This window comes from Mustela putorius, unplaced genomic scaffold (assembly GCF_011764305.1).
Source record: "Mustela putorius furo isolate JIRA1106 unplaced genomic scaffold, ASM1176430v1.1 tig00003834_pilon_pilon_pilon, whole genome shotgun sequence".
NCBI lineage: Eukaryota > Metazoa > Chordata > Mammalia > Carnivora > Mustelidae > Mustela > Mustela putorius.
In genome coordinates, this window is record NW_025421987.1 from 52019102 (window position 1) to 52045796 (window position 26695).

General features: G+C 49.0%; 1 protein-coding gene across 1 annotated transcript; it reads right to left on the minus strand.

Annotated features, from left to right (window-relative positions):
- Positions 1-5037: 5037 nt before the first annotated feature.
- ZIC4 (Zic family member 4) lies at positions 5038-23495 on the minus strand. The gene is given in 6 exon segments (XM_045088491.1): positions 5038-7865; positions 9976-10294; positions 14865-15482; positions 22135-22219; positions 23360-23380; positions 23382-23495. Coding segments are annotated over 6 exon segments (1158 nt in total). The 3' UTR covers positions 5038-7864.
- Positions 23496-26695: the final 3200 nt, after the last annotated feature.

Consider the following 26695-nt stretch of genomic DNA (forward strand, 5'->3'; position numbering starts at 1 on the left):
ACAGGTCCAGTGGTAACATCTCAAGGTTGCAGGCTCTCCAGCATTACTTTGGGGGAGAGCTGGGGAACTTGTGTTGAAGTGTTGTGGGCAATAACAATTTTACTCACAGATGGTCACCTGGGGGTGACTGGAGAGCTGAAGGAACTTACAAAGGACTAAGCACACCCCCTGACAGGATGCCTTCAAGAAGAGCATTGCTTTCTAGCTAAATCTCTTCCTCCAAGAAGAACCCATTTCAAAGAACTGCAGAACAACTTCAGCCCTGCTTCTCTTTCTGTTGTGTTTGCTCAGTAACTGAGGGAGGCGTCTACCTTGGCCTTGGTCCTGCCTCTCTGTGTGTGTGTATTTCAAGACAGATTCCATTCTCTCATACACTATCTGTGCCTCCCATACAACCCCCTCCTCCTCTCATGAGAAGGGATCCAAAGAACAAGAAAGACATGGGTGGTTGGAACCTAAGAACAAGCATTTCAATATGGACATGTGTCTATTCTGACTGCAGTATTTTATTTGCTTATTTATTTATTTTGGAGAGGGCAATCTACTTAAAGCAATTTCCATAAGATCTGTCTTAGAAGAGAAGGTTTGGTGGGGACAAGGTGAGGAAGCTGTTAGCTATTGTCTGCCCCTGAAAAGGTCGTAAGTCAGTGCCTTGGTAGCTGACCTGTCAGGGGAAGGTATAAAGGCTTTATTCATGCAGTCGCTTCAGTGTTCTCAGCTCTCACAAAAGTGTTTTTATGATTCAATTTTCTTACCTCTTTTCTTAATTAAAAAGCTGAACCATTAGAATAGCACCTGCATCGTGTCCTGACGGTGCCTGCATACTAATTCCAGAGTCTTTACAACCAGTAATTATAACATAAAATCAGAGATTGAATAAAACAGAAGGATTTTGCTTCCAAAGCCCTGCTAATCCCCTTTTAAAAGGGTCTGGTGAAATAATTCAGAACAGTATCCGGAAGTTGGATTACCGCTCCTTTTTTAACTTTTTACAATGAAATGATATTTCACAGTTAAAGGAAGCTCTGTTTTTCTACAACAGTTTTTTTTTTTTTAATTGGCAGGTTTTTTTGAATGATAGAAAGCATTTGACTATGGAGTCCTTGCTTACTAAATGCACTGGCGGAAAATGTAGGGGAAATTTTTATAGCATGTTGAAACACTTAAATTTTCTCAGGTGAAAGTTGCTGCAGTGTGACTGAGAACTGCTTATGTACATGAGGTATTAGGCAACCTTCATTTCTCTCAGAGGAAATAAATAAGCAGATCTTTCAGGGGCAGATGCCTAGTATTCATGATTTAGAAATATGCGCATTTCAGGGAAAACACTTTTCACTAAGATGCTGGGTGAATCTTTTTAAAACTTACTGAATACAATGATGAGTGCAAAAGCTAAAGACCTCCATTAAACACTGAGCAAAACCTTGCAGTAGCTGAAGCCAAGGAGCTTGAGCTGTCTGCATTTTCTCCCCAGGTCTGGCAAGGAACACTATCTTCATCTGGCTAATCTGATGTTGCATGGGCCAGCTGTCAGCCACAAACATGAAAAAACTGGGTCATCCTTTTGATGCTTGGCATAAATCATCTGATAATATTGCTGATGGGGTTTTTTACTCCTTCTTTTGGACATTATTCTACAACTGCACGGTACAGCCAAAACCATAGAAATTTACCCAATTTTGGTTTCTTCCCTCTGCAAACATTTCCCAAGGCTGCGCTTTCATTATGAGGTTCAGAACCATGTACAGCTCTGCCTGACTTGTTTTGAATTGATCAATATTCTTGCCCTGCATGTTGGCTCATAGAGAGTTTCACTGGATCTAAAGAAGCCAAAAAGGCAAGACAAATTTCAAATCCATCTCCCTGGTCATATTTACATTTAATTAACTTGTATCCTGAGGTTTTAAAATTTTTCTTTCTCTTTTTTCTATGCAGCTGTTTTGGATGTTTGCAAGGCTACTGGAAGATTCAGAAGCAAACCCCAAGACTTCCCCTAATTGTTTAATGAGTTTCTTTTTCCTGAATGGTTTTAGAATCTGAACTTTATCAAGTTCCTAAAAATCTCTCATTTTCCCCATTGAAGATATCTGGGCGAAAAAGCAGTGCTGTCCTGATGGCCAGACAGGAAGTTTGTGACAAGTGGAACATGTTATTGTGGTCACCTGATGAACAAGACATTATTAATTTTCCCAGAATGAAAATTCAGTACAAGAAAACTATGATCATTTAAAAAAAAAAATGTTCTGGGACACCTGGGTGACTCAGTAAGTAGAGCAAGCAACTCTTGATCTTGATCTTGAGCCTCACGTAGGATGCAGAGATTACTTCAGAGTAAAAATCTTAAACTAACAATCAAAAAATACTTCTGATGCCTTCCTGGGAAAAACGTGCTTTTGTGTGATTTCTTTTAATTTTTTTAAAATTTTTTATAAACATATAATGTATTATTAGCCCCAGAGGTACAAGTCTGTGAATTGCCAGGTTTACACACTTCACAGCACTCACCATAGCACATACCCTCCCCGATGTCCATAACCCCACCACCTTCTCCCCACCCTCCTTCCCCCAGCAACTCTCATTTTGTGTGATTTTTGTCCAAATGCACAGGTCCTGGGTCACCCTTGCCCCCCACTCACATATTGCCTCCCATTACACCCAGGTCTTAAAAAATCCAATGCCTATCTCACACTAGCTGCAGACTTATAACAAAAATAAATGAACCTCTGGGCAGGGCAGGCCCTAGAGTTTACTGCAGTACCACTGTCTTAACAAATCATGGGAGTGACATCAAGATGATTGGGTTTCTCCAGCTTGGACCTACACTGAAATAAACTGATTCCCTCTCATTTTTCTTGGGCCTTTTAGAAATAAATTACTGTCTATCTTGGCGTCCCATGGCACCACGCTCTAGAACTCCTTGAAAACATTAACTCACACGGTTTCAGAACACTCATCTTGCCTCAGGGTTGCCTGGAGAGGTATGCCCAGCCTCAGAGCTTGAAGCCCCAGGAGGTACCATATTTTCTAGTGAGATCTGGAGATCTGATTCTGGAAGGAACTAGGGGACATGTCTGAAAGATGAAGTCGGAATGGTATACGTGATGCTAACATTAACAAGCATTTAACAACATGTAGATGTTAAATGTTTCAAGGAATATCTTACTTAACACTTGATTGTGAGGGGGATTATTTTAAATAATAATAATTCTGTTTTACCAGATGAGGAAACTGAAGCACAAGGAGGTTTCATCACTTATCCAGGGGCCGTATGTGGACAAGCCTGAGACACTGGCTCCTATCCAAAAGCTTCCCACCACGCCGGAAGTTTTTGCCTGGTGCTCTGACTCAGATGACAGAGGAGGAAATGCTCGGTGGAGATCATTAACAGGCTAATGTACCCCCAAACTGTCCTTGCCGCAGCCACTCCGCGCTAGGAGGGGGGTAACCCCCAGAGGACACGTGCGTTTGTGTCAAGGGTGAGGCTAGCCAAGGGCACTTGGGGACCGGTTAATTCACCCCCCGCCCCCCGCCAAAGGTTACACCATTCAGCATTCTGCCAAAAAATAATGGTTTCTGGAAAGATGCCTGAGCTCTGTTAGCGTCAGGGGCGCTGAAATGTCCCAGAGCACAAGCGCTGGATGCCAAGGGCAGCCACCCCTCCTCACACTCTCTTCTCCCTCCACTCCCAGGAGTGGTTCGATCCTACACTCCAGGGCGCCCTAGCTGCACAGCGCTATCCTAAGAGGGAGGCCGAGGGCGGGTGAAAGGCCTGAGTTTGGGCTCTCTGTGTGCGCGGACGGAGCGAAGCGGTGAGCTGGTGGTTCCTTCCTAATCCCCACCTGCTCCCCAGCACCGTGACTGTCGGTGAAAGGGCTTTAATGAGTTCTGTCTCAAGGAAGCCGTGTAGGGGACACTGAAGCAGCAGTAGAGGCCCGTCTAACTTGTCCCTGAGCCGCAGGAGGCGGACCTTTCCTCGAGAGGGACGGGAGGGGGCGCAAATCCCTGTACTAATGTCCTATGGCCCTCCTCCCTCGCGCTTCCCAGCGACTCGGGCCGGTCTTGGCAGCCCCTGGGGCCTTCCCCTAGCTCTTTTCACACCTGCGCGTCGCCCTCTCGCCTTTGCGTGCCGGGGTCCTTCCCCCAACTTTCTCAGGACTGCAGCCTTGGCCCCAAGAGCTGCTTCTTCAAGGTGTTCTCTACGGCGACCTAGTACTCCAAACCCAACAGCTGTGACCCTCCCACTCAGCGCAGCCCCCGACTCCTAGCCGCACCCACGGGAACTAGTTGAAAGCGTCGAGGCAAAGTGTTTGTGGACCCCGAGCCTGCGCAGGAGGGGGTGCGGTGAGGCGAGGCGTGGCCAAGCCCTCGGGGCTCCGTGAGCTCAGTGGAGGTGGTAGGAAGGCTCCGACGTTTTAAGAGGTTCTGTTACATCTGAAATAATTTCTTTAGTGGCAGGACCAAAAAGAACTCCCGCACCGGAAGCTAAAACCCGTGGCCAGTCTCAGGGCTTGGCCTTTCGCCGCACTCGAATGGCGGAGCCTTGAAGTCTGAGCATCCGCTCCTCCAGGAGGGAGTGAGATCCAGCTAGGAAGACTCCTGCGGGCAACTGTGTCCGAGGCTTAAGCCAGTTTCACCTTTTTTTTCTTTCCCTGTGTTTATTCCCGACAACTATTAAGCTTTTGTCTGGGAAGTCAAAGGTAGTTCGTGAGAGGGCGCGCCATGTCCGAGGAGTGGGAAGGCTACCTTTCCAAGAAGACATTGGGAGCATCGGTTTACTTCTCCCCCTCCTATAATGTAAACTGGCTGATGAATGTCAGTGTTACTGGGGTGAAATTGGGGGCGAGGGAGGCCTCCTTCACAATGGCCTCTTCAGTGGGTCCCTCCGTTTTGCTGCCTGGAACAACTAGGCTTCAGAGGTGTTCCTGTAAAACCGCAAGGGAAGGCAGGGAAAAGGAGTGGAGGCTTCAGGAGGACCCCAGATCTTTCCCTGATGATGAAGCAATAGTAACAGGACACTCGAATTCAAAAGAGGAAGGGAAACATCACAACATTTATTACCAAAGAAAACAGCAAAATGGAGCTCCATGTACACAACGCTCTTTGGAGGGAAAGAGAATCACAGATTTTAATTCATTTACATATTAACAACAAGATTAAAGCCACAGCTTTCAACTATGTTTTTCATTGAACAATCACTTTCAATCAAATACAAAACAATTTTTTTTTTCCCTTTCAGGTTAGTTCATAATTTACGATGTAAGGGGAGAGCTGATAAATCACAAACAGTGTGGGTGGAGATGTACCAAATAGTCTAAGATTTCAGTCAAGCTTTGTGCGTGTGTGTGTGTGTGTGTGTGTGTGAATTTATGATTACAAAACATTTGCCTGTCTGTATAATTCACATTCATTGCAATCATTACATTTTTCCATAAATTAGTGATATAAACAAACATATGGGGACCTCCAGTAAACAAATAAAAATCCATATAAGAGACAACATTTTGCAGCAACTATAATAACAGCATGGGTTACAGCTTGGGGAAACTTCTTTACAAATCATTTATTCGGCACACACAGAGTGGGGAGGCCGGTACATCCTGGTTTATTTAAACCACCTTTAAAACCACATTGGGAGGTTTGGGGAAAGCCGGACAGGGTGAAATTTTCTTTCCAGAACTGCATATGTGGATGGGAGGAGGGTATTTGCATGCACTTTGGGGACACTATCTTGTAAACTGAACTTTCTGAACTCCAATTGCCAAGATTCTGAAGAAAACAGGAAATTATAAAAAACGTCCCTCCCTCAAGCCACTCTACTTTCTATTAATGGCAAAAGGGGCTTTCTGATTGCTTGCTGCTAGTAGGAAGAAACACACAATGGGTCTATTTTAAAGAGGATCATCTTTGAAGGAGCAGGAAATATTAACAATTGCTTGGCTGCAGCCTTAGGTTCCAAGGGTGGTTGGTAAGAATATTGGGAGTTTAAGGAGGGTCCCAAGGAGGCTCATCCAAGTACCCCGATGGGACTGATGAGTGCAGGCCAGTGCAGAGAGAAGCAGACACACAGTGTGTGCTTGGGGTATGTACCCTCTGCCTACACCTTCTCTGCATTCTTTTCTCCCCGTTCCAGAGCCAGTGTAAAGGGCCCCCTCAACATCTGTGCACCTTCACAGACCTTGGACCTGATATCTCTTGTCGCTTTTGTTTTTTCTGTAGCAGGACTTAGTCCTAAAGGTATCAGTTGATGTAGTGTGCATGTTTTTTTGTTTCTTGTTTTTTTTTTTTTTTTTTTAAGAGAAGTTTGATTTTATCTCTTTAGAAACGGTTTGAAACTAACGGGGCAGAGGGAGTTTGACAGAGAGGAGAACAAATCGCTGACAAAGAACCTTTTACGTTTCATCAGCGTTGTTAGGACGACAAGCAGGAATGTCTCAGATAATAACTCCCACTTCAAAGATTTCTCAGCTCAATAGAAAGCGGACCATCCTTTTTATTCAACCACAAGGACTGGCACTAAAGAAGACTCTACTGTTTGATTTTTTTTTCACCGTGTTTATTTTTCCCCTATTCACTGGGGTACTTGGATAAAATAAACAACAAGACAATTAAGGGAACATGGACTTCTAACTTTCCTGCCATCTTCCCTATCCCCTTGGCCTTGGGCTCTTGAGTTCATGCCCAGGGCCAGAGTAGGCCTGAGGGGTATCCTATACCCCATGCCAAGGAGAAACAAGTGTGAGGCAGGGGCTGCAAGAGATTTCTGGTATGGAGGGGCAGAATGGGCTGCTCTGGGGGCCAGAGTGGAAATGTCCCAAAGGCACAGTCTGAACTCCACCACCGACCTCATCCAGAGTGCCCCCTCCACAAGTGCCTTTCAAATTCAGGCCTCCACCCTGCTCAAGTTGCAGGAGAGGCACTTCGCACAAAATGGAGCTGGGGATGCTCATTTGTTAAGCTTCTGAGATTGCCCTGAAGTTATTTACTCTTGACCCTGGAGCTTCTTGGGGGCGCAGTCAAGAAGTACGGAGTCCGGCTCCTCCCTCTCCTGAAGGCGTCCCTGGCACAGAAGCGACCCCTCCCCACAGAAGTGTGGGGTGAACCCCTAAACGCGGGCAAGGCTGGTCCCAAAGAGGAAGTATATACTGGAGAACGCAGTGACAGTATTAAATGGCGTGAAAGCAAAGGTCAGCGCAAATGTATCTTAATAGAGTGTCTGCAGTGAAGTGTGCCGCCTTTGAAGCGGCCGCTCCCCGCGCGCATTTCCATGGCGAGCCTAACGCGGCATGCTGATGCACCGTCAAACTCACACTTTCAACCCCAAAACCCGACTCTTTGAACAACCCGAGCTTGATTAGACCTTTCTCCTTTTCTTTCCCCTCTTACAAACCATTTCCTCGCCTTTAGAAACTCGCCATCAAACCCAAATGCGCCCTCTGATCACCGCAGAAAGCAGAAACAAAGAGGGCTGAGCGGCGATTCAAGCGGCCCTTTTCTTCCCTCACATTATTATCCATTTTTATTATGATCGGGAACAAGTGCCCATTCGCGTGGGTTTTGTTTACCGGAAATTAAATGAAAATGATTTAGTCCGCGTCAAACAAAAATATATACTTGTATACACAAGAAAAAAGGCCTGTTAGACGTAAATATTATGTCCTTAATGAAAAGCCTGGACGGGCTCCAGGCTCGGCCTTTCAGGATTTCAGTGCAACTTGCCCATTGCCATAGAAATCCTAACTTACCATGAAGATGCACCGTGGCGAAGAAACATTGCTTTGTGCGCGGACCCTTTGATGTCGCAGGCGCTAGATGCGGGCGCTCAGCTGCGTTGGGCGAGATTACCTTGCGAGCAACGCGGTGGACATCTGTAACAAGCAAATGAAAAATTAAAGGCGATTAGTGGCCGACCAAGCATTTTTATTTTATTTTACTATTTTGTATTGGAGTAGAACGCAAACCGCGGTCCAGAAATATTAGAGAAAGAAATGAATCCTATTTGGAGAGGGGAGAATTTTGTAACGTCAGAAGAAGCAAGTTCTTCAGATGCCCTCTTGCACCTTGGTGGTGGGGCGGTCGTTTCCCGATGGGAACGAGCTGTTTGCCGCAGACCGCCTGCCCTTGGCCAGGCGGCCTCTGGACTCTATTGTATGGGTAAGGGAGTGGGGGAGGGGATTGCAGTACCACTTCCACAAGAATGGATTCGCTAAGGATATATTTCGTATATTCTGGTTTTTATTAGGGATAATGAAAACAATTCCACTACAGTTAGGACATCATTTATCTGATGAAAATGGGGAAGCAGGGCAGGAGTGAAAATTGTCTAATAGTGTCTGAAGAGAAGAGTGTAGAAGAAAACCCAGCAGAGTGGCAGGACCAGGACTTGTTTGTTGGGCTGTCTAGGGGGCTCCCCCTAGGTGGGACTACCACTGCCCTACCTATGTCTAAATTCTTAAGGGATCGGGATAGGGCTACCAAAGCTTTTTCCACCTTTCTTTTTCTTTCTACCCTCCTCCCTCATGTTAGCAAGGATTTAGGGTAGCCCCATCCTCCCTGCAGAGGGTGGTAGACTGGGAAACAGGCCCTGATTTCTCCCCTGCAGGGCAACAATTGCAAAGACTTTCCTCTCCTCTGCCACCAACATCTGGTTCTTTATGTGGGGACTTGGTACACAGCGTATAGAATACACATTCAATCTAGATCCATTGGGTGTTTACCTTTAAAATATTTATCATTGCAGCGCATCTCTTGTCTACGCCCCACCACATGCACAGCTTTTTAAAAAATAAGACCAACAACTGTGAGGTGTGTTTTGTTTTGTTTTGGGTTTGGGTTTTTTGTTTTTTTGGTGTGATTTATCCAGACACTATTGCCTAGGCCAAATCCCTTCACTGTGGAGGCCTTGGCTCTGTGACGTCATTGGCCCACTCTGTACCCCCAGTGCCAAGCACCCACAGTATTCCACAGGCAGCACCTCTACAAGGGGGTGGGGTGTTGGGGGAAGAGGGTGATTGGTCCTCAGAGTCTTCAGAGTACTGAATCCAAAAGCCCATCTAGCACTCTTTTGTTTGCATTTTCTGTTGTTAGGACTCACACCCTACCCCAGTATAAAATGTATACGGGGCAAACGGACAGGCAAACAGATAAATTTATGTGCTTGAGCCAGTCTGTGGGAGAGTGGCACATGATGCCTAGGGTTGGGTGCTTAAGCCCCTCTCCCTTTTGCCTCCTTTGTATAAGTAGTTGGAAAAATTGGGATCTGTGGCTTGTGCATTTTTGTTTCAATAGTTGAAGGAGGGGGGAAATGTAGAGAGGCAAAAGTAGAAGGAAATAGGCAAGATTTCGGCTCAGAATTTCCTCTGCCACCTTCTGCGATTGCAACTGTGGAGGAGACTCCAAATGGGGGCTGGGGAGAGAGTAGGGGTGGCAATCCGAGCCACCCAGGCCTTGAGCAAAACATTTCTCATTCTGTGAACCAGGAGAGGACTTTGTGATCTTAATTTCACCGCCTGCAGTTGCCAAGTTTGCACATAAATTCTTATAATGTGTCTTTTCCCCCTTCTCCCTGAATCTTTCTGTACTTTCTCTACATGAACACTGGGGTCACGCCACCCAGTCTCGAGGGTGTCTCTGTGAGTGGGTGGAGGGTGCTGGGTGTCACTGTGGAATAAATATGGGAACCATATTTACATATTTATATTTCAAAATAACGGACATTGTATCAATATCCTATACGAACTCTAACAACCTTTAATGGTTACCTTCCTTTCTTCCTCCTTCCCTTCCTTTCTTTCTCCCTCACCCTCTCTTCAAGCCTCAATAACCCCGCCGAGACTAGCAGTCCGTGTACCAGAAGCGGCAACCACAGCAGCAGCCCTAATACTGGAGGCGGTGGCGGCGACTGGGCCAGGTGGTGGCTGGGGGCTTGGGGGCGCGCCGGGGGCAGCTGCGGCGGGGCCGGCGCCCTGACACACGTACCATTCGCTCAGTTCGGCGCCACGCGCCACCGCCGCCGCCGAGGAGGCCACCGGGGGCTCGCGGCCGAAGTCCGACGAGGGCGACACGAGGGCAGACGGCGTGGCCGAGTCGTAGCCAGAGCTAGGCGGCGGCGGTGAGCGCCCGTGCACCTTCATGTGCTTACGCAGAGAGCTGGGGTGCGTGTAGCACTTGTCGCAGCCGCGCACTTTGCACGTGTATGGCTTGTCGCTCGTGTGCACGTGCGAGTGCTTCTTGCGGTCGCTGCTGTTGGCGAAGCGCCGCTCGCAGCCCTCGAACTCGCACCTGAAGGGCTTCTCCCCTGGTGGAGGCAAGGCAGAGACATTAGCGTGCGTGGGTCGTGGACCCGGCCCGGCCTCACCGCCCTTCTCAATTTCTCTTTCATTTTTTAGAAAAGACCCACAGAAGATTTTCAGAAACCTCTTTCCTTTTCGCCTCTCAGGACCAGCACCCCCTTCTCCCGCTCATAACGCGCACCGAGCTTCCTCCAGCACGCCGCCACCCCTCCCCCTCTCCCGCCTGGGCCAGGGGGTGGTGGGGGAGGGTACAGAGGAGGAGGAGCGACACAGACTCCATCTTTGTCGAGTTTCCATCGTGATCCATTCCGGTTGTTTTCCTCCAAATTTCCCCACCCGGGGCCAAGAAGTACCTTTGCCCGAAGTAAGTTGACTGAGGAGCTAGCATCGGCTTAATTTAAAGTTGCTGGTTCTAGCCAAACGTTTCTCTCCCCCCCCCACCCCGCCCCCACAAACACACACACCATCCAGCGGTTCACCTCGCGCACACCCCACCGTGGCCCAAACTGTTTCCTCAAGTAGGTTTTGTGCAAACGCCAAGGCGATGGAATAATTTAAAGATGCGCAGCCCATGCATACGGCATATGCATAATGTGGATTCGTGCTGCAGGGAAAGGTATTCTGAGCAATGATTCACTTCAGACGCGATTTTTACGGGAAATGGAGCCCCCTCCCCCTTCCCTTCCACCCCCTGAGGGCAAACATTTAGCAGCATTCTTCAAATCTTGCCTAAACCGTCCGGAATCCCTCCAGTTACGCGCGCCGGCAATAATATTTTATTACGCTGCTCTAGCGGCCTCCCGGAGACACTGCCGCGGGCAGCCGGCTCTCCCAGTCCAAAATGACTTGAGAGGTCGAATAGCCTCCCCAGACCACCCACGCCCGGCGGTCGGGCCTCGCAGGTCTGAACTGAGAGACGGGCGCTGCAGGGTTTCCCTGGGCCAAGCGGGATCCGAGGCCTCTCGCGTAATCGTACTCTTGAGCTCGGCAGTTTCCGGATGAGCGCAGCTGCTGAGATAAGACCAGGCCAGGAAGACAAGCGGGCGGCCAGGGTAGACCCGCCTGGGGCTCGGATCCGCGGTGCGATCCCCTGTAGAGCCGCGGGAAGGCGCGAGCGCGCGTTAGGGTGGAAATATTCGCCGAGGACCGAGCCCCAATCCCGGAGCTCACCGGCGGCTGGATTCGCTGGAATGTAGGGGTGGAAAAGACCCCAAGAACCTGGAAGCCCAGGTTCCTGCTGGAGCTGCAGATGCTGTGGAAAGGTGGGGAGGAAGTATGTAGGCGTCTTAAACAAATGGATGCCACTGGGCGCTCTAGATTGAGAGAAAGGCTACCAAGCGTCTGGCTAAGAAAGAGATGCATGGCTGGAGGACTGTTGCCTTTGTGGTCGCTTCTCCCGCCGCTTCCAGGAAAGACGGGTGCTTTGGGGCAGGTTTGAACAAACAAAGACTTAGTGCTGAGCCAGGCTGCAGCTCAGGCGGAGTCAAAGGTTTGCGCACAACCCTCGCCTCCGTGCAGCTGCGGATGGTGAGCCCAGGGTTCTGGCACCGACCGGTCGCTGCGTCCTGACCCTGCAGGAGTACTGCTAGTACAGTGGAGCACTGGGCGGTGCTGGCCTCTGCCATTTCTCCGCATGCCGGTACCATTTTATTAAAAATAGGAAAGATGGAGAATACATCAGTTTCCCTATTTGCCCCTTGTTTTCTCCCCTCTGATCCCTTTTGGCATCTGCAAAACTAAAACTTTTCTTTCTCCCTTCCTTCTTTTCTTTCTAAAATCACTTACAAGAACCATGCAGTTCAGGGCCTGCAAAAGAAAACAAGATTTGCTGAGAACACAGAGGAGGAATAGAATTTGAGGTTGATTGCCCCCCCCTAAATATTCCCACACACACTTATCCCATTTGTGGGCACCTCGTTGGACATTCATGTAAAACAGAAACAATGATTTCATCCCAGACGAGGAGCAGAGGGAAAAAACAGGGCACTGAAGGTGATTCGAGCAGCTTGGAAGTTCGGAGGCCCCAGGGATGCCAGGTGAGGCCGTGCCCCCTGCCCCGCGCCCTCCCGGCCTCTCCCCAGCTGCAGGAGGCTCCCTGGACTCCTTGCCTAACAACGCGCCCCCACTCCCACCCCCAATGCACTGTATCCCGCCCCCTTCCTTCCCACCAGATCTGGGCGCTGCGCCCTAGATGGGTGGGTGCGTGGGTAGATGTGGAGAGGCAGGGTTAGGCTAGGGCCCTGCAGCGGGTCCCGAGCGGCCTCAACCTTAGCCCGGGGTTAAGTCTTGAAAGGCCCGGAATCCCCTCCCTGAGGCTCAGCACCCGGGAGAGGCCTCCTCCCCGGCCCTGCGCCAAGCCCGCCTGACAAAGTTCGCAAGCTGCGGCGCAGTTCCGCTAGCGCCATTTTCTCGCACTTGTGGCTGGGCCAGGTTATCGAGCGTCTGTGTCCCGGCGCAGACTCTTTCTACCTTGGATACCCAGCCCTGCCTCTCTCTATAGACTGTCTAGGAAGGTGGGGCAATCCCCCAGCTGAGGGCCCCCGAAAGGGGGGCAGGCGGCGGGGTCCGGCTGGGGCGCGGCGACTGGCCCGCATCTCCCTCGCGGCGGCACCATTGTTCCGGGATTGCTGTGACCGCCACAAAGTGAAACCTTTCGGCATGGGCTTGGGGCAGCTGCCTCCGAAGCCAGGCCCGGGATTCAGATCCGGGAGAATCTCAACTCTTGAGAAATCAGCTCCTGTTCGCCGCTTCCGCGACTCGAGGAAATGAAACGCCATTAATATTTGAAAAGGCAATTATTTTCCTGTTGAATCGAGAACCGTCTTCATGAATAATTTGTAGTGAGGTCTATTGCCATTTGAGAAACATTTTGTTTTTTGTTTCTCTTCTCTCTCTCTCTTTTCATTACTTAGGAGGGGGGTTTGAAGGAAGCGCCGGAGCAAGCGAGGCTCAGTAGATTTTTTTTTTTTTTAAACTCCAGCGATAATGAATCAGGACTGCCAGTGGAAAGGACGCACTTAGAATTCTGTCCTGAATAGACGCAAACCTGAGCCAGCCCAGGCGCACTGAACTTGCTTCTCTGCTGTAGGTCGATTGCACTAAGAGTTTAACCATTTTCTGCTTCATGGACTTCAAACAGTAGGCCGGCAAAGAGCAGTAAAAGTTTGTTTGTTTAAAAAAAAACCCTGTCATTAAAAATGAGTTCCTTGTCTGGCTCAGGACTGGGTGTCTATCTTCGCAGTACGGGCCGTCAGCTCCTGGAGTAGCGAGACTGTGGGAGGTGATGGGACCTCACTTCTCCCCTCCCCCGGGATAAAATTCGGAGGTTGGGAAGGGGGAACAAATGCTTGCGCGCCTGGGGTGGGGGGAAGGATACTGGAAACAGTACGGAAAACTGTACATTTCTAGATATGCTATGTAATTAAAGTAGGAGACTAAGAGTGAACTTTGGTCTGGATTCCTCCTGTGCCAGTGTCACGGCTAGGGAACTTCCCTGATATGCAAGGTTTGGGAGAGAAAGCGGGCTTGCAAATTTCTTTCCCCAGCTGTGCCAGCCTGGGGGAGTTCTTCAACTAATGCTTGCAGATATTTCCACCAAGAATAGAGGTGAGTAAGGTAGAGCTTCAAGAGAGTAAGAGAAGTGGGGCACCAACCTGAAACTTATTTCATCCTCTTCTCTCCCCACTAGTTCCCTTCTCCTACCACCCCCCCGCCCCCATAGAGGAGGGGAACTGTTGATTTCTTGCTTCCAGAGAGTTTGGGTGAGGAAAACCCTAGCTAGGGATAGTACAACATTGCCTGCTAAACTAATCAATGTAACTTCACAGGCTGTTCTGGGAAGTGTGAAAACTTTCTCCTTGCAATTGCATTAATTAGAGATGCTTCTGGCCAGAGGAGTTCAACTTTGCGTGCTCCTGAGCAGGCTCCTTTTCTTAACTAGAACTAACAGATGCGGCTGACACATGTCCCCATTTCACTTAACAGCTCAGTAAATGACATTTAAGGCAGATGAGTCTCCTTGGATCTCTGCTGAAGCAAAAAGGTTTGTCAAATTTCCCAAGTGTCAGGTCACCAAGGCTCCCAAACGGGGGCAAAGTTAGCCCACGAGACCCTAAATCTTAAAGGCACCAACTGCCTCATGACCCCTCAGTTCAGGTGGTGGTCAGCCACCCCATGGAAGAGTACCTTCGACAGGATTCTAAATAGATCAGGAAAATTAAATTGGCTCTATGTCTTTACGACTTTGAGGAACAGTACCATTTTAAAACCTGAAAAATCAAACTTGATGATAGGGAACACACACTTGCACACACAGAGACCCAAGCACGTTCACACTTGCCCCCTCCCCAAGAGCAAAAATCCTGCACTGTCCTCCCCACACACAGCCTCAGGAAACTTCCGTGATTCTAATAGAAGGACATAATTAATATTTTATGGACTTGGCTCATGGAACACCAAGAAATCCCCCCTCCTCCCAGATGGAACTTGAGGAAGGAAATCCAGCCCCGAGGGCCCAGAAGAGGCCGCCTGCTTCCCCAGAGGGTCCAGACGAGACAGACAGTGCCGAATACTGACCTGTGTGAGTTCTTTTGTGTATTTTGAGATTTTCTGATCTAGCAAAGACCTTCCCACACCCCGGGAAAGGACAGGGGAAGGGTTTCTCGCCCGTGTGCACGCGGATGTGATTTACAAGTTTGTATTTGGCTTTAAAGGGCTTGCCCTGGCGCGGACACTCCTCCCAGAAGCAGATGTGGTTGGCCTGCTCCGGGCCGCCGACGTGTTCCACCGTGACGTGCGTGACCAGCTCGTGCATGGTGCTGAAAGTTTTGGAGCAGAGGCGCGGAGGCGCGGGGCTATCCGCTGCCAGCCACTTGCAGATGAGCTCCTGTTTGATCGGCTGGCGCATGTATCTGAAGAAGGCGCCGGGACCGTGGGGCGCGGCGAGGTTCACGGTCAGGTTCATGCCCCCATAGCCGTGCAGGGCCGCGGCAGCTGCTAGGGCGTCGCTGCGGGCCACCGGCCCTGGCGCAAAGGGCTCGGGTCGCGCGTACATGTCTCCAGGGAACCCCAGACGCAGGAGTCCGTTCAAAGTGCCGCTAGGGGAGGCCTGGGGCGGCTGCTCTTGAAGGCCCTGGAACACCGAGGGGCTGGAGGCGGCAGCAAGCTGGGGGCCATGGTGTCCGGAGCTGCTACCTGTTGTCGAGACAAATAGCGCTCGTGAGAACGGGCGGCGTGGGCTGAGCATTCCACCAGGCCCCGGGGGGCAGGCCCAGCCCAGCCACACTACGGCCTCTGCCGTCAGCACCGGGACCGGGAGCCAGACAGAGGCGGCAGCGTACGGAGTGGACAGCGAGAGGCCAAGCGCCTCCGCTGCGAACAGGCTGGGCGGCAGTTCGGTAGAGCCCCCTGCCGTTCCATGAGCGGGAGAAGGCTGGAGGCTGCGGGGCAGGTGGAAAGGGCAGTAGGGCGCGCAGTGCTGAGTGTGTGGGTTTCTGGGGGGCCCCAGGCTCTGCTCCAGAGGAGTCCGACCTGAGCCCCAAGCGTGCTTTGGCAGCCAACTCCCTGGGGCGATCGGGGTCTCGGAGCCCTGCGGGGGAATGAACGTGAGGCAAATGGTGATGTTTTAGGTGGTGGTGGTGCGGAAGCCTGCGGATCATATATACTAATTTCAGTGCCTAGTTCGTCTGGGAAAGCGCGGCCTGCTACATCCCATCCCGGGCTCCCCAGAGCTCCCTTAGGTCAGGCGGTTCACACCAGTCACCTGACAGCGGGGAGAGGAAAGAACAACCACAAGAAACTTATGCAAAGTTGTTTTTTTTTTTTTCCTCCCCTCAAGTTTAGGGTTGTGTCCCCCACCCACTCCCCGTGGTCTTTAATGTCTACTTGAAATCCAGTACACTACAGAGGTAGCAGCGGGACGCGTGAGGAAGTGAATAGAGATTCCGGGCCACGGCCCGGGCCCGCGGAGAGGAACAATCACCTAGGTCGCCTATTGGCCCGCAGCCCTGCCCGACGTCAGCAATGACAGGTCCCGCCGCACGCGGATACACACACACACACACACACACACACACTCCCCCCCCCCTTCTCTCTCTCTCTCTCCCTCTTTCTCTCTCTTACTCCTGCTCCCGCGCATCTCCACCTCACCCCACCCTACCCCCAGCATTTCATTCTCCTACTGCTCATGCGCTCTGACCCGGGCACGGATTCTTTTCTCTCCTCTTGAGCCCCCTCCCCCTCCTTTCTCGAAAGCTGAGTAGATCGGCTCTGCCTCACTGCTCCTGGAAGTGAGCGGGGCTGGGTTCTGCCTTCTTTCACCACGACTTCAGGGAGGGGGTGTTTCGCTGTACGTAAAGAACTCGGACTATTAGACGGGCAGATCCAGCCCTACCGGGGCTGAAGGGCAGCCCAGGGCGCGCGAGGATGGAGGCCTGATTCATCAGTTTGTCCCAGGAGCCCGAGGGACTGCAGACTATGCGACCCGGAGCAGACGAACTCCTAGCCTAGTAGCCTTTGGGCTTTATTTTTTCGCTTTTGCCGAAATTTCTTGTGTCCTTCATTTCTCTCTCTCATTTCTTTGGATTCTTTATTCTTTCCACCCCTTTCCCTCCTTCCGACTCTATTCCTTCCACTTGGCCTTGCCAGCTCCTTGCAAGGACCAGCCCAAGAATCCCTCCCAGACTCAAGCCAGAGTGGGCCTGAGGCAGTGATGACCTGGGAGATGCAGACCTCGAACCCATTACCCTCTCAAGACGCTACCCTCTCAAGGGGGGCTAAGAATCCTCTTCGCCACAAATCCCTTCGTCCCGCGGACCGGGTGACCAAAGAAACAAAGGCTAGGGGAATGCTGCAAGGAGAAACAGGTCCTCCCTCACCGGGTGGTCTCCCCAGTCAGTTTGCGGGCTTGAGTTCTGTACCCTGCCGCCAAACGGAGCCTTTGGGAAAGGACCTTGGGGATCACTTCCAGTTTCAGCTCTCACCACTTGTTGCCTGCGGCCGTTGTCTCTGCCTCTCTCCTGGCTAGCCTTCAGGGTTCTGAGAAGAGTGGACGCCAAGTTTCCCCGCCCAGGCTGTGCAAGGGACTGCGGACCCACGGCCTGTTCTCACGCGACGCCCTCCGGCGCTGAGGGGCCACAGTTTTGGGGTGGGGATTGGCCCGCGGGGAAAACAAACAAACAAACAAAAAAACAACCAAACAACCAACCAACCAAACAACCAAACAAAAAAACCCTTTCCGTTTCGGCCTAGTCTAGCCAAGTGTTCTTTGTTTGCGCTGCGGACTGGCTATGGCCGGCTGCACAGCTTGGCGATTTAAAGGGCTGCTCGCTGTGTTGCCTGGCTAGCTCTCTGTAGCCAAAAATGCCAACTTGAGTACTTAGGCTTCCCTAGAAGCCATAGGAAGCGATTCCAGAGCAGAGAAATGTTTGGATTTTTAAGAGAAGTTTTAAGGATTTAGTAAAAGACCTTGTATCCCTAGCAGATGTGAGAAGTTTGGATAGATTGCAAGAAAGTCTGACTGGGAGTTGATTGAGCTGTCCCACCCATCACCAGCACTAAGAACTATTCTTACACGTTTCCTAGTTAGTAAAGAGGGTTTCTTTTAAAATTAAAAAAATAATTAACTTAGGGTGCCTGGGTGGCTCAGTCCTTAAGAATCTGCCTTTGGCTAGGGTCCTGATCCTGGAGTCCTGGGATGTAGCCCCTTATGGAGCTCCTTGCGTGGTGAGAGGCCTGCTTCTCCCTCTCCTAATCCTCCCCACTTGTGCTCCCTCTCTCACTGTCTCTCTCTGCCAAATAAATATAATCTTCAAAAAAAAAATAATTAACTTATTTATAATGGTTGGCAGATTCTTTGAGACTCTTCATTTAATGTTTTGTTCCCTGCTCTGGGTCGCATCTTAGGGAGGGATTAACTTCCACATTTTCCCTCAGCTTTGACAAGTCCAGGTCTTTCTGCTCCTCTGGCTGTCTGGAAGAGCTTATGCAATGCAACCAATAGATGATGCCTTAGCATTAAAACAAAATAAAACAAAACACAGAAAGAAAGAAGAAGGAAGGGCAGGAAAGGGAAGAGAAGAAAAGAGAAGAGAAGAGAAGGGAGAAGAAAATGTTGAAGGAGTGCTTTTGACAGCCAAATTCCTTCTGCTCTGGAAACCAAGGACTTCTACTTAGTGTTGAGACTAGACTTTGAGGACTTGTCTCCTTCTCAGCTTTTACCTTCTCCCATACTCTCACTTTCTGGAATTTACCCTTCTGCTCACAGAAGCCTCCTTTCTTGTCCCCTGTCTTGTTTTCCCTTCCTCAACATGATGGTCAGGCTGGGTCTTAGAGGGGTTTCAAGGCTCCCCCCAACTCAGATGTCTGCTGAATGTTGCAGCTATTTAGGCAAGTCTGGGCTGAACTCATGAAGGCCTTTTAAGGAAAATGAACAAGCAAACACAACCTCCCCCCCCAAACCCCCCAGAAAAAACAATATAACCCCCCCAAACCAAAAGGAGTGTGTTCTTCCCTGGGGTCCCTTCTGCAGCTGTTTCTCCTAACCATCTCTCAACATAGAGCTTAGTCAGCTTCTCCTGTAGCATTCAGGCCTAAGTGCAGGAATACTTCAGCAATAGTCCAGCAATTAAAATATTTTCCTTTCCACCTGAACTTCCGTGATCTGCAACCTACTGTTTAGGATGTTTATCAAACTCATCATCCACTTTTATTTTCATTAAATCTCTGATTTGCACAAAAATGGATCCCTTAATATATATACCATGACTTCACTGCATCAGAAGCTTTGAATAACAGCAGAAAACAGGGATATTTAGGTTGTTTTAGTCCATGGACACTTTTGGAAGCCTTGTGATGCCAGTGAACTCTAATAGTCCTGTTTTTGTTAACAACACATGTATTAGGAAAAAAAAAAAAAAACTCTAACTATACATTAGAAGGTGGTGAAAATAAAGATACAATTTTCCCCTTCCAAGTTTGTGGACCCCTGAATTCTAAGCACTGTTTTTGTAGACTCTGGGGATAAGAAGCAGAGGTTTTATACTTGTAGAGTGTTAGTGTGCTGCATACCCATACTAACTTTACCCTTGAAAAACTTTCAACATGTGTGTGGCTTTTTGTGCCAACAGTGAAAGGGCAAATAAGTCTGATTCAGCCAAATTCATTGACAGTAGCCTGGCCCCATAGAGCTCCTTCCCAGATGCAGCATTCTCTTCAAGTACTAAAAACACATGGACCCATCCAGGGTAGATGCTGCTTGAGTAGCCAGAGGTTACTTGACCTGCAGGTCACTAAGGCTGCCTGATCCTTACAGATTCCTTGGAGCCACATGGTTCACATGTTGGCTAAATACAGAAATGGGGCCAGGAATTCTCCCAAAGGAACATTTTCCCAGGGACAGAGACATGGAGGAAAAAACAAACCCATTTTACCTACGAGCATTTATAGACAGGGAACTCAGGGTAATTACATAAGGATCTTCAAGGCATATCTCTGAAAAAAGCTCTAAAGCAGTATCCGGGTAACTGTAGATGACAGGTGGGGAACTTATGGCAGGGAGAAATGTTTTAGTTTTCAGAGCTGTTTCTTTAAGTCTTCCAGTGTCAGCTAAGAGTGAGTCCAGGGGCACCTGGGTGGTTTAGTGGTTAAGCCTCTGCCTCAGGGTCCTGGGATCAAGTCCCGCATCTGGCTCTCTGCTCAGCAGGGAGCCTGCCCTCCCCCCTCTCTGCCTGCCTCTCTGTCTACTTGTGATCTCTGTCAAACAAATAAATAAAATCTTAAAAAAAGAAAAGAAAGAGTCCAGATTTCATTGACTTGATAGGGCAAGCTAAAGACTGCTGTTCCTCTCTTTTAGAAAGTTATCTTACCACCTTGACTCCCAGTACCAAATGGTTGGCTGAGCATTCTATTTCTAACCATGCTGGGGGTTACAGCATTGTTGAGTTCACTTTCCTGCTTGATGTGCAGGAAAAAAAGAGACATATTCTGCAGCCCAGAGATCTTCAGCAGAAGGCAAAGAAGCACTGGAGGCTTTTGTAGGGGGCTCTTTGGAATAAGTTCCACCGCCAGACCCCAAAATCTATCCAGTGTCCAGAATCCTGCCCTAAGCACCTTTGTTCACCTCAGCCTGTTGTATAGAAATATGACATTTGGTGGCCCTACCATCTGCCAGAGCTCCTTCCATTACTGACTTCAATAGGGAATGTCTGACCTCTCTCCTTTGGAAGGAAAGAAATAGGAGAGATTTCAGATCAATAGCTGGGCTATTTTTCTACTTTGATATTTTAAGAAATGCTAAATAATGATTATCTGTTTCAGGTTATGCTTCGAGCAGGATCCCAGGAGCTGATGGCCACTGCACAGAGCCTGGCCAAGAGCAAGCCTTTTTGTCTGAATGTTCTGCATCTAGATCTGCTGTCACTTGTTCAGTCCTTTTTCCCTGTTTCTAGCCAGGTTATCACCAAAACAAGGGACAAGTCTCTTTATAGGCTATTCACAGACAGACTTTAGATTCCTGCAGTGAGAGGCTGTCTCTAATCTATGAAAAATAAATAAATAACTTAAGACCCAGGAGCCCACCATATGTCCTAGTCCAAATTGTACAAAGGAGATGAGATCTAAGATTTTGGAGATAGAGGAAGCTATTCCTCTCCTCTGCTATGGAAGTTTGGGTTTTAATCATCATTAATGGAACTGAGTATGAAAACATATATACTTGGATAAAATTTAATTTCCAAGCAAAGGTTCTCCAAAATATCTTTGGACAAAAGATTAAGAAACATGGGGGGGGCGGTGCCTAGGTGGCTCAGTGGGTTAAGCCTCTGCCTTAGGCTCAGGTCATGATCTCAGGGTCCTGGGAAGGAGCCCCCTATCAGGCTCTCTGCTCAGCAGGGAGCCTGCTTCCCCCTCTCTCTTTGCCTACCTCTCTGCCTACTTGTAATCTCTCTGTCTCTGTCAAATAAATAAATAAAATCTTAAAAAAAAAAAAAAGATTAAGAAACATGGTGAAAGGATCTTCCAGAACAGCACTGAGGAATTAAAACAACTGAATTTACATAATAAGCACATGTCTCTTGAGAATTCTGCCATCAAATTATCCCAAAATAATAGAAGAAAGCTATTTCCTGAGTTGTCCATTTAACTTTTGTTAAGAAGGTTGCTTTTCCTTCCAACAAGGGAATACCTTGGAGGCAACCATCAGCTGGTGGTGTAGTTGAATGAAATGAGGGAAACTAGAAGCGCCTGGAAGGGAAAACACCCAACCCTAAATCATATGCTTATTCTAAATGGAATATTAAATTAAATTCTTCACAATGAAGGTATTCCTGACAGAGCAGCTGTCAGTCACTCCCTGTTCAGACACCACATTGTGGGAACATAGTTGCTGCCACATTGCAGAAGGCTGGTGTCCCTGGTAAAGATGATGCATATCATGTAAACCCCATCACCAAGATCAAAGTCTGCTCCTTTCATGGAAGCCAATACATGTCAAACCTCATTCCAATCAAATCGTCTGGAAATGAATCCAAGATGAATATGTCATAGAATAATGTGACAGTGGAACTACAGAAGGTCAGGGGTTGTTGTTTCAATGAGAGAGTCGTCAAATATTAATTCTAGAATGTCCAGATGAGTAGGCATTGAGGGGGATTAGCTGGCTGCTGGTGGGACGTTGTGTAGCTGATTTGTGTGCAAATGCATCAAACACCAAGGTGTTGTTCTCAGTTTCATTGGAACTCAAGAAACACCTCCAAGCTCACAACCCAACATAACCAAAAGAAAAAACAAAACTTCCCACTTAAAAAAATAACTTAAACAAACCAATATTCAAAAAAGGATTTTAACTTACTAGACTCTTTGAGGGAGTTTCGGTAAAGCCGTAATCTTTTCCTCATCACCAAGGAAGTCTTGTATCTCATTTTCTGACTTTGAACCTGTTTGGGAAGAAAAAAGGGACAGTCATTCGTGAAATAATTTTATACATGTTTGCATGGCAAGATTGTGAGGCCAGAATGTATCAGTGTTGGTCTGAAGAGTCTTTCCAGTCTTTCATAGACCATTTTCAAATTTATAAAAGTGAAAGAAGAGGATTCTGCTGGGAACTACCCATATTTATTGCAAAATGACATAACCTTTGTGATTAAAATATATTAAAAATCTTTTTCCCTACTAGATACTTCTCTGGTGTAACTCATTTGTCGATTTCCCTTGTAGATAGAATTTAAGCACAATTTAAGCATTCAAACACCTCTGACTTCTAGAATTTAAATTTATTCTATGAGAAATTCCCATTGTTTTCTGAATTTAGTGAAATGTAATGGAGAGGGCTGTGTGTCCTCTGGGACATAAGGTTAAAAACTGAGGTACAAGTACTGGAATTAAGAAGAGAGAAATTTCCTTGTAAATTTGTATATCTTGCCCATAGTGGTATGGGAACATTTACCGTCATATGACTTCCACCTCCAAACCCATTTGGAAATCATCATTGGTTGATTTTTTGAAGCTAATATAAAATTCACCATAATAGAAAAAACGTATCATTTCTATCATTTGGTCCTAGTTATCTTCACTTCTTAGTTAAGAAATACCTCCCCTGTTATATTTGCATCCCTTATCAAATTCACTTTGTGGATAATGCTACCAAGGCTTTGGCCATCTTAAAGCCTGAAACCCATCCTGAGGACCTTTGCATCTGTCAGGCAACGTTAAAGACAGTGGAACAGCAACACAGAGTCGATCCACCCAGCCCCAACCCTCGCTTGGCCTAGAAAGACAAACAGTCATTGAAAAGGTCTCAGGCTGGACAAACACAGCACGCCCTCTGTCAATGAGGACGTCTGCCTGTCTTGACACTCCAGCCCACAGAACAAGCGATTGTTTAACTTGTTGAACCACAGGCCAAATCCAAATGGGGCTCTGCTATCTCAAAGCCTTTCCAATTCTCTATGCTCAAAGATCTTTCTTTCTCCCTCAACCCCCAAACTGGGTTTGAACTAGCTTGTGTGTTTTCACCCTTCCATCTCCCTTCTTTTCTAGGTTTAAGCCTGAGGGGTGGGGGCGGGGGGTAGACTCACCTTTTCCCAGAGGGTTTTATTTATTTTCAATTCTTTCTAACCAAAAGGTTTCTGTCCCTCCAAATAATAAGCTCCTTCCTGCACAAATCAGGAAAGAAAGGAGGCCCAACTTTACATTCCTACAGAAAGGTGGCATGCTGGGCATACCCGCTCTAAAATTTCCTCATGGCAGGATGTCTGGCACGGGAAAAGTCCTGGTTGGTTGGAACTAATAGAATTTACTTTTTTGCCTCAGAGGGAAATGGGTGTGAGTTTCTCTACAGAGGCCCATCCACCAACAATGCTGCCCAAGTCCCTCCCCTCCCCTCTTAAGAGGCCTGGGTCACTTCTACCCTGCCCTGATCCTGGCAGTCTTTTGTGCATTACAAACCCACAGGCATGCCAACAAATGCAGAGGCTGGACTTTGGACTGGCAACTGGCACTGTAAGCTTCTCTGTAGTAGCTCCATCACTAGACTGGTATAGGGAATCAGAGTGAAAAATTGTCTCCTTTGGTTAAAACTCTAAGTCCACTGAGCAAGCCAGTTATATCACTGAAGGTGGGATGAAAGAATATGGGGGCAATCCCTGGGACCCTGGACCTAAGATCCCCACTAACCTAGAGATATAAAAGCTCTGAAAATGCCTGGTGAGGTTTTCCTCAAATAACTGTTCCTGATTTGTCTCCTCATAGTCCGGGGGCCACTTGTTCAGGAGTCAGAGCACAACCTGGAGACTTATTGGAATCTACCTTCCTCCTCACACATTGAGGAGAGGAGGGAGTGCCAGCCAAATCGATCTTTCTGGGGGAGAGCCAAGCAGGTGGGCCCCTGGGTATACGCAAAAGGCACCATTTTTCTTTGGGGGAACACCAAAGCTGTACCTTGTGAGGTCTCCCTAGACAGCGGCAGGCCTGCCCAAGGTCAGAGGTCACCTACAGTCCACTTCCCAAACCAGAGATTTCAGTCCCCGAGCCATCAATGCTGCTCCACACTGATTAACCTGCAGGCACACAGGCAAAGGCAAGCCCGCCTTTTAGCCACAGCTCACCTGGGGCGGGTGCAGAACAGGAGCCCTTCAGCCAGCCTGGGAGCTCTCAAGCAGAAACCCAAAAGACATTGGGCTTCTGCTGGCGGCCTGCTGTTGCCAGCTGCCCCGGCATCTCCCCGACTTCCCTCCATCCGGCTGTCCAGCCCCAGGAAGTCGGGCAGCAAGGCTGGGTTGTGTGCTGGCCTTTTCTCATTCTTCTGTTCCCTAGAGGAATTAGCTTGGGTTTCCCTGCTCTGGACTGAAGGTTGAGTGACCTTCGCAAACCCAGAGTAGAGTCTGTGTTAGTGAGTCGCCTGAAGGATCAGCGGAGACATTTAATCTTCCCTTTGAACACGCCTGCACCCCTACCTGCCCGCAGCTAGATAGAGGGAAGGAAGTTGGAGCCTCGATTTGGGTAGCTCTGAGGCCGACGATGTCCGTAAGGGGGTCGGAATGTGACCTTGGAATCCAAAGGGAGTCTCTTGCAGACAGTGCTGGCCAAGGTGAGGCCCCTCAATGCCCCTTCTCCATTCCCAAGACCTCGCTGGCTCCCAGCTGTTTCCACGGACAGCCTACCTCATTCATCAACCCCAAACTTCCCGGTCAACCATTTGAGGCAGTCCTAGCTTTCTTTCACAAACCAACTCTGTTCCCGCCTCACTTGTCCCTAATTTCCTGTGTCCCTAGATGTCTAAGGTAGTGCCCAGAATTCTAGGCTGCTGCGGCCTGCTCCCCCAGAGAGCTAGTCATAGCCCTCGCTCGCATTTGGAAGAAAGAAATCCAAATCCCAAACCCATGGCCAGCCGCGCGCAGAGAGCGTATCCCAGCGGTCAACGTCCTGCGGCAGAACCAGGATGCGCGAGGGCGAAGATCCCGGCCCCATCGCCGACCCAGCCGGCATCTGCCGTCAGGTTGGGGCGGAGAAGTCCCATCATCTTGCTGCCTGCCAGGCTAACTTAGCTTCATTGACCCTGGAAAGGGGAAGCCGACTCCCGCCCTGCCATCCTCCAGGAGCAGGGAGAGAAGCTGCATGCAGGGCCCTTCTGCTGGCGAGGGTCCCGCTCACTTGGAGCAAAGGAAGCTCTACTCCACGACTCCTCTTCTTGTGCCCACAATAGGGCACCCAGGCAATTTACGAGGAGGGGAGGATAGGCGGGTGGGCAACGAGCTGCTCTAGGTCCGGGTGCCAGTGGGAGCCCCATTCGTCCTCCTTGCCCACCCCCTCCCTGGGAAGAAAAGATGGACTCATCCCCAGCGCTGCCCCTCCGCGGTAGGGCCCCCCTCCCCTCAGTGGCAGTGGGGTGGGGCCTATACTCACGGTTGGGGGGCTAATGAGGGAGGGGATGGGGAGAAAGTCTAGCTGGGCCTCTTTCCCCAGTGGGGTTTGGGTGCCACTGGTCCCGCTAAGGGCGCTTGCTACCCAGGTGCTGGCGGTACAGGTTCGGTCTATCTGCCCCCTGGACTCAGGCACTTACCCTGCTCCACCTGTTGCCGGGATCTCCTCATTTCTGCACATCACTTTGGGGTGGCGGAGGGGGAACCACAAACCCCTCCAAGCCTCTCTTTTGTGGTTCCAGCGAGGCGGTCATCCTTCATTTCTCCTTTTCCAGCTTTCGGGAAGCAGTTAGGGAATGTATGATGAAGCAGAAATGAGCCGTCAGGATGATATTTTAATGGCTTATATGTCACGTTGGTGCATGTGGCTTTGAACTGGAGCCGCTTGCGTTTCCTGCAGAGAGCGCCGCAAATCCCACTTGATAACTTCTACAACCCACAACTTTTTTTTTTTTTCCCCTCACATTCACTCTTACCCTGTATATTTGGAAGCGTTTCCTAAAAATACCCTCTTGTCAACGTCCCCCTTGGATTTTCCACGGACTGGAGAGAGAAGACTGACTTTTCTTTTTTGAAGAATTACTTTGCCTCTCCCCCTCCCAACGGCTACCATTCCCCCTCAGTTCCCCTCCCTTGTTTTTTTTTTTTTTTTTTTTTTTGAACGGCAGGCGAGGTGGGTTCAATATTTGTTCTCCCTAGTGAGAGCACTACAGCCTCTAGAGAAAACTTCTCCTTGCAAATAAGGTTTTTACAACTGCAGTGGAGGCAAGATTCAACTTTCCTCTGTAGACAGCAGAGAAAACTGAGTAGTTCTGATACATCTTTTTGAACAAACCGTGTAATAGTTTGTTTTTTTTTGTGTTTTTTTGTTTGTTTGTTTGTTTTGAAAACCCCTTGAGCCCTAGCCTTTTCCTTCTGTTCCCCATACTGGTTCCACTCAAAGTTGGCGGGGAATGCTGGGCTGCTATATTCAGACTTGTTGCTGGAGCAGAA